This window comes from Lissotriton helveticus, chromosome 5_1 (assembly GCF_964261635.1).
Source record: "Lissotriton helveticus chromosome 5_1, aLisHel1.1, whole genome shotgun sequence".
Taxonomy (NCBI): Eukaryota; Metazoa; Chordata; class Amphibia; order Caudata; family Salamandridae; genus Lissotriton; species Lissotriton helveticus.
Window position 1 is genome coordinate 667854833 of NC_136065.1, and position 15114 is coordinate 667869946.

The 15114-nt window shown below is 39.9% G+C and overlaps 1 protein-coding gene across 2 annotated transcripts in view; it reads right to left on the bottom strand.

Moving 5' to 3' along the window:
* Nucleotides 1-5061: 5061 nt before the first annotated feature.
* The window catches only part of PALD1 (phosphatase domain containing paladin 1), a 975161-nt gene continuing 965108 nt past the window's right edge, over nucleotides 5062-15114 (bottom strand). For both annotated transcript variants that reach the window (XM_078643067.1, XM_078643068.1), the window contains exon 20: nucleotides 5062-6222. In XM_078643067.1, coding sequence (XP_078499193.1) covers nucleotides 6073-6222 — 150 coding nt within the window. In that variant the 3' untranslated portion in view covers nucleotides 5062-6072. The remainder of the gene's footprint in view (nucleotides 6223-15114) is intronic.

The window sequence follows — 15114 nt, forward strand, 5'->3', positions numbered from 1 at the left end:
GTGCACGCCAAAGCTGAGTAGTAAAGAAGATAATTGGAAGTAAACCCATAAAAACATGGATAACGATGGTGTGCAACCCCTCCACAGATCATGCTTTTATGTCTGTGGCCATATTACAGCCTCTTGGCCTCCTGCTTTAAGGGTGTACTACAAGTTAAACTGTATTCTAGGTTAAATATTTGGCATCGTTCAATTACCCAATAATGGGGAAACGTGGTAACAGGTGTTGTAATTTTGTTATTTTTAATTTTGTTATTCCAAATTGCTGTGCCAAAAACATGTGCTTGCACAGCAGTTGCAGGGTACAACGAGGAAAATATAATCTTAGGTGTAGGTTTTCCATCTTGCAATTACAGTGCAACTTGTGATCAGGTCCTCAGTGTATAACATGAACAAAATGGAAATCTTTGGTGGAATGAAATGAGAAGAAATACAAAAAATGGACTTACCTCAAATGTGGGATACAGCCACTACTAACTCACTAATTCGAAGTACAAATACACAGAAGATATTACATCAAAAGGACTACTACTGAGAAAGGCCCGACTGAGAACTTGAAATCAAGTAAAGTAAAGGCAATAGTAAGGGTTATACTAAGGAGTAAAAGGTAGAGGTAGGCTCAGACTGAGTGGACGAATAAGGTTTAGAGTTAGGGCAGGTGGTGCAGGGCAAAGTGTAGAGTACAGCGTTAGGTCTAAGATCAGGGTGTGTTCTTTGACTAGAGTACTGGTTAGAGTGGGTTTATGAGTAACCTAGTTTAAGCTTAGGATTTGAGGTTAATTTAAGGTTAATTCTTAGCAGGATCTTAAACGTAGTACAATTACCCCTGTTAGTCGTTTTTTAGGGATAGGTGTGCCTCTAGTAGTGGTATTCAAACAAAAAAGATTCTGATGGATCAACACAAACCCAGATCAATTCTTGGAATTACTAATTCTGTCTAGCCTGCCCGATGAAGACTCCAGTGTCTCAAAGTTCATGTCGCCACCACACTCTTCGTTATCTAAGGCCCCTATTTATAAACAGTGAAATCTACTTCAGAACAATGCAATGGGTTATCTCGAGAAGAAGGACGCCCCCTAGATAACCAGAAATTTCTGCAAGCCTAGTGCAGTGACTATTGTATTTGCAAATGTCATAGGCCTTTATAAAAGGGTCGGATTTCTGCAGTTACCTATTTCTGAAATCTTCCAATTTTCAAGTTCATTACAAGTGAGATCTAAGTGTAAGATGTTGTAAAGGAAAACCAGATAAATATTCTCATAGTGAGAAATAATCCTGAAGCACACCAGTGGTTTGCAAGGGTCACTGGAAAATAAACATATCACAGCATTTCTTATATTTTCCCTGTTGTACTGCAGCCAATTTTCATCATACACTACCGTTATGTATTGGTACTGCATTATGAGCTGATCCTTGGCCCGTCACTTAAAATGCCTTCAAATAACTATAGTGTAACAATCCGAGGTGGTTAAAAATCCTGGACCCCAGACCTCACAGGAGCACAGGACGTCTCTGGGGGAGATGGAATTTATATTGCGACCTGGAATCTTGAAATTGATGGGGAAACAGTGTGGTACACTACAAAACATTCCAAAATGCCATGGGTTTTGATATTCCATAAGTGCTGCTAATGGGTGATTTACACATTCCAATGATTTTGAGTCATTCCATTTTAAATTCATAACAAAATTAGAGGAGGACATTAAAAACATTTTACTGGGGTGCAAGTATAATAGATGGACAAAAGAATAAATTAAAAGAATGAAGAGCACATTGGTGGCACTCAAATCAAAATAAAATCTTAAAAAAGAAAAATGTAACAAAGAATCACTGTGAGGTTCCAATGGTATGCCACTGAAGAAAATGCTGTTTTGCGGCACAGGGGTAAGTAGGCGCCTATTTTCTACAGTATTGGGTAGGGTATGTGAATAGAAAGCCAGTTACTGGCTAAGATGGCATTTTTATATTTTGAAAAGGCTTAATCAAGGCCCCTGCTAACACAAAAAAAGCATTTAAAGATATTGTGTTCCTTCTAAACAATATGAAGTAGTGTATTCCTTTGTTTTATAAGTAAGAGGACACCTCTAAAATGTGCAGTCCTAAAAATGCAATGCAGGTAGCCTCAAATGTCTTTACATCATAGTGCATTAAAAACCAATTGAAACGATAAACTATTAGAACATTTCTGCTATTTTTATCAAAATATTCTGCCTCATCGATCCTCATTCAAAGGAGAAGAAACCCAGAAACCCAGGCCTTGCTCACAAAATAAGATACATTCTCTTAGTGTATGCCTCCATCTTCGCGGAAGGTTCTCCTACCTTGCTCTGCTAGAACTGGTTAGTGGTTCTTTTCAACAAGGTTGGGTTCGTTAACAGAGTGGTGACCTCTCCACTTAAAACTTGCCTTTAATTAGGTCTACAAAAAAAAGCATAACATATTGCAACATGGCATAGATATTTGAGGAGAAGAAATTAGAATTTCCCAAAAAGATTTTGTGATCTGAGTGGGCTGTATACATTAAGAGAAAACCTACAGACTGGGCCATTTTGCAGCGAGTGGTACATCATTTTGGACTCTACTATCTTCGATTAGTGTTCAAAATCTTTCTGCTAAGGTTATAAAACCTGATATATTGCTTTTGCAGTGCCACATATATCTCTCTGGAATGGCTGACTGTGGAAACCCACTGCTTTTTAAAACTACAGCACATATATTAAGTCTCTATTTAGAGTGGAGCTTCCAACTTTTGCTTTAAGAGCACCTTGAAAATGTTGTGCTAAGTAGCTACTGTACAAAAACCTTTAGTCGTATGTTTGCCCGGTCAATTAAACACTCTCTGAATCAAATTAAATTCATGCTATCTAATACGTTTTCTACAGCCACTGTGATAAAGCACACAAAGCACCAGTATTCATATGTCCAGTATGGCAAACTATGATTCATCCACAAGTTACATGGACATGTGTAGAATTTGATTATATCAAATTCTCATTAATGGAGGGTCCCAACATTGGGGAAATGTTAATCGGAGACCCCAAACCATATTTTTAGAACTATCAGGTCTGAAACAATAGCACTATATTGACACAGCCTGGACCTTTCTATAGTCACAAGAAGCTAGGCTTGGAAGTTCAAAAATGTTTAATGGAGCATTAACAGCATTACACAAGTCTTCAAAAGACCCATATTGAACTGGAGTGGAGATACACTTGCTCCTTGTGGCGGACACTACCTCTTCAAGATGCTGGTGCTTTCTTTTGTTTGAGGAGTGTATCAGACATTCTTTAAAGAAGGGGTTTCCTGTGCTTTGCACTTGCCTCGTGGAGGATATCAAGTTTAAACTTTTGTATTGAAGGCAGAGACAAGCAAACAAGTATCTTTCCATAGCATGTAGATCTGTGCATGTTTGACCATTTTATGTTTTTGTTAAATTAATTCTTAGCTTTGCATTTTAGGAAGAATTGGCGAGTTCATGAAATAGCTTTAATGTAGAATTTGTATTCGTTTAATCACGTGTAAAAATTATGAATTGAATTGGATGTGATCTTATTTAACATGAACATGATCCCAAGCATGGATCCATTCGACTGACTTTGTCAAATTCAATTTTATGGTATTGCAAGATTAGATTTTCATGAAAGGGCATGATGGGCATTTAAAAGTCAAACAAGATACAAGCATGGGATATGATTCAACGAGAAAATGTGCCGCAAAATAAGTGTTTAGCTGAAACCAGTGTCCTATATTAAAAGTGGTGCATCATTTTGCCCCTTGTGTCAATTGCTGAATTTCACGAATTACGCAGAATTATACTAATTTCGTAATGACCTCACTCTAATATCCTGTCATAGGCAGTTATGCATTCAGCAGACTTTTGTTGGAAACTGCTGCAATATGAAAACTAGTAAAATCAATTACAATGCTTCGCTACTCACATTTTTAAAAAAACAACAATTATGCTTACCAATTGATAAGGAGCTCTGTAAAATGACATTGTTGGATCATGTTGGTACACTCAATCACCCAATTGCATTTAGCCAACTGAAACCAACGCAGTCACACACATAGTATTCCTCTCTTTACAACCAGAAATGCTAATTTGTACAAAAACGTGGTTATAACGCTGTACCATCACTTTTCCAAAACACTTGCTGGAAGAACCCAGACTTTCTTACTACTGTCAGGTACCTGAAACAGCACTAAACGCTAAAGGGTTAGAGAAGGTAGGATTGGTTCACAAAGAAATAATACATCTATTATTCATAGGCCTTTGTCTAAGATTTAGCTGATTTTTTCGTTTTTTGGGTCACAAATATCTTGGAGTTCAGTCAAAAATTATGAGACAACTTACAACTCGAGGAGTAGCTTGTTTCCTTCATGTTCTCCCAATTTAATGTTTGGCTCAGGGTAATGGGAATTGTTAATTTCCACATATATGTTTTTTTTCCAGAAGGCAAATATGTTTCTATTTGTAGAAACGCAAACTAAAGAAAACTAAAACATTTGGATCATGTGTGGTACTTTCAGACCAGGATGGTAAACCAATTTTTAGAGTACCAGCATGAATATTTAGGCCAGGGGGAATGTTTAGGAATATCCTCAAAGTTCTAACTGTGTTGTTATCCCCAGTATTCACAATGGCCACCCATTGGACTAATTTCCACCCCTTCAAGTTACATCAATGAAAAATCCACCCAACTGATGAATTTTCCAGTGTTAAGTAGATTTTACATTTTCAAAATTGTACAAACCCTGAATTCCTTGAATGAGGCTTTGGCTAATTCAATCATAAATATAAAAAAAATACTATCAAATATCTACAATAACAGGTGATACCCACAGTTCAGAAATGCTTTGGGAAACATAACTATTCCTCTATTTCAAATACAAAAATAGAAACTATCTTGATTTCATAATGATAAACTTCACAGAAGATAGCTTCTGATCGGTAAACGCACAAGAAGCTGATGTCTTGTGATCCCAAAAGCCAATCAGCATTCTTTTCGTGGATTAGCCAGTAGAGCTGTAATGATTGCATGCTTCCAAAGTTACTCTTGATAATGATCGAAGTTTTGAGCTTTATGATAGAAAACAGTGATGTCATACACAAATACATTACATCAGCAAATGAAGCATAAAACAAAAACAGTTGTTCGTTCAAAGCCACGGTTGGCTTGGGTAAAACAAAAATTGCTAAATAGATGGTATCTAAAAAACAAAATGTATCTACATAGCCTAACTTTGGAACCAGTTTAGAACACTGCCTATCTATGTCACATCTGTTCTTACAGCTATGAACTGTTCCACAGACACTAGCTATAACCTACAACATTGTAGCAATGATTTGCTGCCATTAAACAAGGTAAAAGGTAGAGCAAACGATTTATAACTTAAAAAGGTTGAGGTTCTTCACCATTCATTTTATAAAGAGGAAATGCTCTATTTGCTAAAAGAGGTCCATCATTCGAAAGAGGAGGTTTGGTATTGCACATACACGCCACGTGCTGGTCAAAGCCAGAACCCTGCTTTGAACCACGTGCAGTGCCTGGTCAGTGAGCCACTGATGCCACTGTGAAGGTATGCAATTGGTGCTAACATTTTCTAAACAACAACAACCGAAAAAAGAAAAAGGATAAGTATAAAAATGTGCAATAAATACAAACCAAAAAAAGGACCTTATCTAAATTTTCAGGAAGTTGCACTGACAACGGAATTGTCTCACAGCTGCAGTTGTGACGTGGCTTCAGATGTGCTATCTACTGCCAGTGGGCACAGCATAAAACATGAGTGATCCTGGCATCTGTTCACGAATACTTAGCAAGGGCATGCACATTTTAAATTCTTCGCAAAAATATGTTTACAGATTAATGAAGTGTTCGTGGTTAAACACACATTTAAAAGTTTGTGTATCACAGTTACTCTGATGTTCAGAAGAATCTTGTTGGTGATTTCAGAAGACAGAGTCATTTTTTCCCCCATAAACTTGGCAGTCCTTTAAGGCAATGTTCTCCATTCTAAAAAGCGTGACAGTCAATTTGAGGAAAAGCTTGAAGCATCCATCTTTTCTTCTCAGACAAACTCTCCTCGGAAAGGAAGCAGGTTCGGGAGATGCTGTTGCCAGCGATAGCGGAGGCGGGAGAGAGGCTGGATCTCTGGGTTCTCAAACTCCGTAAACCCAAACTGGTTCAAGATCTCATACACCCCAGCTTTGGAGGCCACCTGCAGGAGATGGTGAAGAAAGAGAAAATGTAACAAGAAGTGCATTCAAAATACACATTTTCAAGTTCTTAACTGCAGCACTTTAGCTGCTAACTGGTATCCTGAGAACTCCTCAAAGATGCTCAGGATGAGTCAAGTTCAAAGTTTCTAAACAAGATTACACCAAATACTTTAGAAGGCTTTCCATCTAGCTAAAATGTTCTACAGTGCATGTGCCAGTAACTCCATTAAATGTACTTTAAAGGAGCACTCCAAAAAGTGAAATATGTAAATTACATTTTCCACAACAACAAAAGAAATAATATGTAAAATTGTATTACAGTGCAGAGAAACTGCTTAATGATCATATAGGTGTCGTTTTTGTGGAGCTCTCTCTAAGGAATGTAAACACTTTTTAAGTCTACAGCTAACAAAGATATTGCAGGAAAGACTCAAATAAAGTGGAAAGGTAACTTCCCATTTTTTTCTTCGGTTTCATAAATGTCAATGAGGTCTGTAGAACTGGAACGGTGTATGAGGCGTGTTCCTCTTCCAACGTATCAATATGGCCGGTTAGAATTACATTTAAATCCGCGCACACCTGTTTGCACCCCACCCGTTAACCACCCAGACCATACTTGAATGCGACCGTTCGGGCCAGCATTAAAACTACAAGGGCCCACAGAGTGGTAGGTGAAACAAACACTCTGTGAGGGTGGCAACCTATGGTGTGCCTGAGCTCCAAATCACACTATGTAGCGGTGGATGCTGGGAGTCTGCGGGTAAAAGCACATTTCACCTTATTTTACAGTGTGGTCTCACCTGTCTAGTAGTTCTCAATACAGTGGCCATTCAATACACCTAGGGTGTAAAACATAATTATCTCTCTTGTCTTGAAAGCTTTTAAAATCTGTTATTTACCCTACAATAAATAAATCAAAGACTTTGATGAGATAGGTAAGGAAAGAGGTTGAAGCCTGTGTTCTAAAGTGCCATTCAAATAACTTTCTTCAAATACCTTAGAACAGTAGCTGCATTCGTTGAAAGGCTGAAAATCATTTTCAACCCGGCAGCACTCATATTTTATTAGAAATTCACAAGTGCTGATTCTACAGAAAAACAAACAATCTAAAACCATATCCCAAAGAAAACACAAAACATAGGTTTCTATGTCGTGCTTTCCTGCCAGCAGCTTCGCAAACATTTAATAAGCCATTTTGATGGGGTCAGGCTGGCTTGGGCTTAGTTTGTTAGCTTTGGCAGAGGCCAGCACGTTCTACAACGCTCCTTTGTTTTTACTAAGCAAAATGCAATACTTTATGACGTGGATGACATGGAGACGACTAAGGTGTTGAAGCCTCTTTTTCATTCAAAGGCCGCGTTGGTTCGAACCCTTTGGTGCTGAATTGTGAGCATGGACCACCTTTTTGAACGCGTGTTTCCAAGGATATCATTGGGGAGGATGCGGTGTAAGGACCATTCTGCTAGATTCTGTCCCCTCCAAAACCTTGAACTAAATAGTATTCAAAGAGCACGGTATGATTTGTCATTCAGAGGGTGGGGGGGTGTAAGTCGCTGGGAACTGTGATGGCCAACTTATTAAAAGTGCTTGGTGAGTTTAACTCAAACGCAAACCTTTGGGAAGTGAAAGGACAGCGTACAATCCCTTGGTATGCCCTCTCCAAGTCAACGCCAATTTCTTTCTCTGTAGTTATCATCAACTGTGTCTTTTCTTCAAGGCAGATCATTTCCCCACGATCTCACCATCTACATGGTGATAAGAACTCCCCTGCTATTATATGAGAATTAACACTTTGGTATGCATTGGCTTACAGAGATTGACAATAAGGCCAACACCGCAAACATAGCTGTAACAGACACAGAAGATTACTGAAAACAACATCAACTCAATACAACATATTGTTCTCCATTGCAAATGAGAACCTCAAGAAACAGAAAAGCATGCTCTATTAAACAATGAGGAGATGCAGACCACAAAGAACTTCCCTTTCTTCTCTTTCCAACCCTGTAAGAATACAAGGGCTTGTGCGAAAGAGCACAAGTTTACATAAAGCATCACTTTCTATAACACATGCTTCTAGTCAAAGAAGGTTCTTGAGTTACAGACAGAAAGTGAGCTGAAGTTGCCTGCATAAAGATCAAGTGGTGATCCTGGCGCTGCTTTAATGTCAGAAAGCAGCATCAGGATTGGCCTGAGCACTGGAACTTTTTCGCTCCCAAAGAGACTGGGGGTCTGTGCTATGCTGTCTCTAAACCAACAACACAGCTGGGTTGGAGACAGCTCAGTGTGTATGGGTTTGGCCGGCCTGAGATGGCCAGCCAAACCCACATCTGCACTGATAGCAGTGCTGCTCACCACTCCCTCTCCTGACTTGCCTGCCCCAAGGATGCAGCACATACAAGTTGAAAAATAAAACGATAATAAGCTTGTTTTATTATAGCTTAATTTTCTACTTTTGAGGGTGGCGGGGCAAGGCTCATCTGCCATAACACAGGAGCCGCCACTGGTTAACTTGCAATGATGTTCTATTGTAAATCTCATTTTATGGCACTTTTTTGTCACTTTCATCAAACAGAGAGGGTTAACGAATAATGCCCTGAGGAGGGCTGTGATCAGGTCAAGAACTTTGGAGGCAACACCATCTACGTGCCCCAGGTAGAATGACATGCGTCGAAATTGTGACCACCCCCCCACAAGGTGCTCGAGAACCTGTATTTTTCAGTCTTGCTTTTCATACAGCCTTTCTTTGATAAGTAGCTAACTACATTAGGTAGTAATCTTAGTTACATTCAGGGTGCACTGGAACCAAAACACATGGGTTCTGACCATCATTGAGATGAATCCTTTCACATTACTATCCAGTAATATAACAGGAAATTCCTTTGGTGTGAGCTATAGGCTATTTCATTGACAGACAGTCACTAATGCATTCTAGGTGACAGTGACGTTTGTGCAATAAAAACCCATTAAATAGGTGTAGCACACTAAAGGGCCTTCTTTTTTGGCTGTGTTCGTCTTCCATGTTTTTAAACTTTTTAGCAGCATTCTTTGTTGGTTGGATGGGGCAAACCACAATGAAGCTATGTACCTAGCTTCCCCGATCCACATGTCTTTTGCATGGATATCCCTCCATGCCCCTGCTGTTATTATTTTTATTATTGTTTAAGGCGGCTACTCCCTGTGCCCAAGCTAATGGGTGATGACACCTAGAAACTTACCTTCTCCCCCTTCTTTAATGCCTGACCTTCTCCCCCTTCTTTATTATTATGTCCCCCTGCACTACTTATGGAGTGCTATCTTGTGGAGCAGTGAAGGTGGAAAAAAAGACAGTCAGCCAGAAGGCCATAGCTTCTAGAGCACTTTTGAGGCCGCATTTATGGCCAGAGAGAAAAGACATATTTGATCTGGGAAGATTTGCAGTGACATATGAAAATGATTTGGTAATGCAGGAAGACTGGAAGGATGACAAATGAATGATTCAGTATGATAATGTTCAGCAGCCACTATTTGGTAAAATATGGTCCACTTACCTGTATTGTTACATATGCTACTGAAAAAAAGCTTGAGGAAAGAAGACATTCCAATGCAGGTGTATGTGTGGAGTCATGGTTTGTTTCTGAGGAAATTTAGTTGTATTGTAATATCTGCTCCTATTAGATTATGACAAAGGTTTACACTTTGACAATAGTTTTGGGCTTGAAGACCAGAGTGAATGTGTGAATGCATGTGTTGAATATGAACTAGCTCTCAATGATTTGGCAGTGAATATTAATGTTTTACACATAGGGAGGTATTCATCCAATGAACAAATCATCTCATCTTGTATGCAATGATTAAAAGACAAAGTTCACAGCCAGATATGTCTAAACCTGGAGACCATGATAGCCATGGAAGGAGATGCAATGTCTCAGACATTTATTACAATGGACAGTACTATTTTTTTTCCCAACATAATCTGAAGGGCAGTATTTGCATTATTGTCCATCCTACACCATATTTTGATGCATTAGACTTAGCAACTTAATAATTAATCAGAAGGCCAAATTTTGGTTTGCCTTCTTGTACTGGGATTCATACACTTTGTATTATTGACCACAAACTGAGAAAACACCTTGCCTGTGGCCTTAACATGCTAACTGAAGGTTACGCCTTAATAGGTCTTATATTTCGTATTTAGAGTATTAGAAGGTACACACCTGAAAGGTCTTCTTAAAGCCTGATCTAACAGGCCACAACTTACCTTCAAATGGGATGCTCACAAAGTCCCTTAAGGGTTCCTCCAGTACCCAGGGAAAGCTTGTGTCATAGGAGGAGTGATCCTGAAGGCATCAGCTAGTTTGGAATGGACATTACAATAAACGTAAATGTAGCTTTTCATTCAATTTTTGTTTGGGTAAATACATGATGCCACAGTAATGTGGTCAGAGTACTTTACATTTTTAGGTTGAGCTTCGAGACCTGTTGTATTTAGTTTGTGGGTTTACAGCCCGCCCACTACTTTTCATTTGTCTGTTTCAGTGTCCTTTAAAAATCCTTGCTTGCTAGTGGTCAATCCTTCCTCTTTGTCCCTCCTTTTTATCTTTTGATTTCTCGCATGGAGCAGGGACCAGTACTGTTGCTTTATGCTTTGGTTGTTTATCTGTTCACTTAGGAGACTATTTTTAAAATGTATTTCCTGTTCATGTAACACTGTGGGTGCGTGTTCAGCTTCGGCACCCACATTTTATTGCATCTTTGCTAGGTCCCCTCCTTCCCGTTGTTGCTCCCATCCTTACCCCAACTTCCGCTCTGTTGCTTGTTTGTTTTGTAGCCTTTTTTGCAATATTTTACAACCCACCGCAGTTATGTCGCCCTGTAGTCTGGAGTTGCTCGGGGTGAAAGCTCCAGAGTACTTCCTAGAGCAGGCTGGGTGGGTGCAGACAATGAGGCGGGGGTTTTGGCCGCTGCATGCCTTTTCCACACCTTTCCTCCCAGACTGCATCTCACTCTTTGATCTTAATCACTTCTACCTCGCTCCAGGGAGAAGCTGGTGCATTATGTTTAGTCGGGCTGAACTTTGGCAGACACATGGGTGTGTTTATTTGGTTAGCCAATTGCGTGGAGAATATTCTTTATCATATTCCCATTCTCAACATTGGGAATACGTTAAGAATCGTCACAGTAATTTGTGCATGTTCACTAACCGGTTTCTGCAATGCGTGTCGTCCATAACTTCATCCCTTTTATATTTCGAATTACAGGTGTCTGTGGTATGTCTCCCTGGGCCTAGTGTCAGAATAGCAAATTGACGGTCAATTTCGGAAGTGAAAGTAGAGTAGCACTGCAAATTTGCTTTTTCAGTGCTTTGCTATTTATAGCCATGTGGTTTTATTGGTTTGATTGGTCAGGGGTAAGCAACAGTGTGCACGTTTGCACGGTTTCAAAGACCCCAGCATGAAATACTGAAAATGACTTCAACAGTGTTTACAAGTTACTGGGAGAAAGAAAACATAACAAGGCAGAGAAGAAACTTTGAAAATGTATATTCCTTTGGCGCTCGGGTTTCCCTTTAGATTGCATATCAGTGGAGATTATCATTACCCCATATACATGTAATGTACAGGTGGTCAAGCCAGGGAATTCATAGGGCCATACTAGCGGGCCAGTTAGTCTCTAAGAGCCACCCAAAACATTCTGCATGAAAATAATACACCAATTGCCATGTAAAATATGATAGTCTCTTTCAGATTCGCAAATGCGTTATTTCCTGAACACGTGCGGTTCACTTTAGTACATATTATATTGCTGCATTGACATCAACTAAAACTAATAGTATCTAAACATTAACTTTTCCACACTTTCAAGGCCTCTGCAACACCGCCTTGAATAAACCAAGAGATATCAGTATGTAATGTTTACTGTATACTGTCGTGTATTTCTATAGGTTCTTAATCAGTCCCCCTATTCCTGACCCTATTCTGGTTAAACTAACTATCAAGTTAACTAACAGTCAGCCCATGAGGCAAGAAAACCCCCATGATGCAGATACCGTTATCTGACGCAGTCACACTACGGCACAGGAACGTGTTATCTGATTAGGTCATAACGCTTGAGATCTAATTAGACAAGCGACATTCCTCCAGCCCCTGATAAGGCATACGACGTTCTCATAACAAATCAAACCTATGACAACCTGGATAATCCGTGCGGCCATTGTTTTGATTTCACAGAGAACTTTAGTAAAGAATGTGCTAACGAGCAAGTCGTATGACATCTTTATTGACGTACCTATGTCCATCCTTACGTCAATCCCGGCACCTTTAAGGTATAAATATTGCCGACCTTGCCCTATGCAAACACACGCGTGGTGACAAGACGGAGCAGCCATACTTGCCGAAGCCGAGAGCAGAAGCAGACCCCGCTGGCAGCAGCCCCGCCTTCCTGACGCGCTGAGAGACGCGCTGCTATCTCAAGCCGAGAGACCCAGCACCGGCGCTTCCGGGTAGCCCTCGCAGGCAGCCTGGAATATCGAGAGCAGAGAAAGAGATACCATTCCTCATTCATCCTAACTTCCAGGTACAGAACTGAATAACCCCTCACAGAGAATTCTTTAGTTATTCACTTGGCAAAAACAAACTTAACTTAAACTGTAACTTTCTATTCCCGCCCACGCATTAGACTTAGGTCAGGTACACGGGGTAGGCGTATTTAGAAACACCAGTTGAGTACGTTTAGTCAAATGTATATGTGTATGTAAATATATTTTAATCATTTTAAAACATCATATGGCTCAGAAACCATATCAATGTTTTTACAGTATTATTTTATACTATTGCTTTTAATGTATGCACTTTACTTACCTATAAGTATTGCAATAATATCGATCCATTTCTCTTGTACGGGAAAAGAGACTGATCAATAAATAACACCTTTTTATTGAACACGCCCGTCTCTTCCTTTTCTCTACATTCTGATGAGACTAAGAATGCACGTACTGACTGAGTAAAATAATTGCCTTGTGCTCACACGACTCTTGAGATTGACTCTTGATTAGGGGAGAGCAAAGTTGTCATGTTCTATGGTTGTCAGAAACTAAATCCCTTCTTGTCTAATCAGGGGAGTTAATCCTTCCTTGAACATTCGAGAAAGTTTCTAGCGAACTCTGAGCTACGCTGGCAAACCCAAAAATTAAGTCTAGTATCGACAGTAGTAGACCTAGTTAACGTCTGGTCTAGGCCTTTACTGCTGTAGGTACTATTCCAATGCGCAGAGCCTATTGGGAAAATAGGAGCTACACTACATGGCGCCCAACGCGTTTGGAAAGGGCGATAAAACTAACGTAAGACATTTAGAGTAACTCAGTCGTGCTTTCTCACTCAGACCCCTTTTCCCAAATACTCCAAAGACGTCTGGAGTGGGTGAAAGGTTATATCCTCCAAAACCTCGCAGGAGGGAACTCCTATGTATGGTTTTTGGTCAAGTCAACGTTGAAGGATAAAACAGTTCCAGAATATTGTGCATCTAATCTCTGTTTCCATAAAGAAACCTGATCTGCAAATAAACATAATACCATCCTGTCTGTAAAATGGGAGACAGTGATGAAGAAAGAGAAGCAATTAGATTAGCTACTGAAATAGCAGATGCTGATGCTACCATGCAAACAGCAGACCCGGATATAATACTCATCCAGGTCGCCAAAAGGAGATCTATAACCTTAAAACTTATAGAAAATGGACTGACACCTAGAGGTGGCACAGTCATATTCGTAATTGAGGCACACGAATATCGGCAGACAGAGGTATACTATACATGGATACATTTTCCAGCAGCAAATGCTGTAACAAAGTACTTCCACTATTACAAAGTAGAGGAACCTCCTGACATTTACACTCCTTTCGAGGAGGTGGAAGTACCACTCAAATTCCAAGAGCATTTGCTCTTATTTGATGGCGCCCTAATACATAACAATCACATTACAAGGCTCGGTCCTTTAGGAAGACCAGGAGCAACGTGGCCGGTCCTAGCCGGATACACACCACATCCAGACATCGATAGGATGCCTGCAGCTGAATTATTAACACAGCTGAAACAATTACTAAAAATTCATAGACAATTAGTTCAGTATGTAATGCGGACTTCAACAATTCAGCCAGCGATTAAACTTCCACAGCTGACCCCTCACCAGGGGAACACAAATAAAATTACACCACAGAACATCCAATCCTGCCTAGGTAAAGTTCCAGCTAAACGGGAACAAATACCATTCTGGTTGGCACAGAAAATCACCCAAATAGAGGCGGTGTTTCCTGACACCACCCCGCTAGAAAGACACAGGATTCTGACTATATGTCTCCCAATGGGAATCGCACCACACATTGAGGACTGTGACACTTGGGGTACAGTCTTTGCTTCCATCTACACAAAAACGCACGGTGTTCCATCCATTTCGGTAATACCAGATGTGCTTAAACAAATTCAAGATGAATACGGTCCAGAACCTGCTTTAACTCTTGGTATGAAATTACTGAAAGACTTCAAGCAGGTCTCGGCTATATTACTAGCCAACATAAAAGGTGAAGCAGCAAACGTGGCGATCCGCCAGAGGTTAAAGGAGACAGATATAGCAGACCAACCAGCTGAAATTGCCAGAATCATAGAAAAATCCTATGAAGAACTAGGCAGAGATAGTCTAGGTGGAATACCAGTAAAACCGCAACTGACTACAAGTCCAGAAAAAATATTTTTTAATAATAATAATTCACCAAAAAAGAACTGGGATGGAAACAAACAATCCAATCCTAAAGAAAAGAAATTCCAGTCCAGAGGAAGGTCTCCTAGGCGAAGAGAGAAATCTCCAAACCCGAGACAAAGGTCACCCCAGAGTGACCCCTCTGGGAATAGATATAACCTTA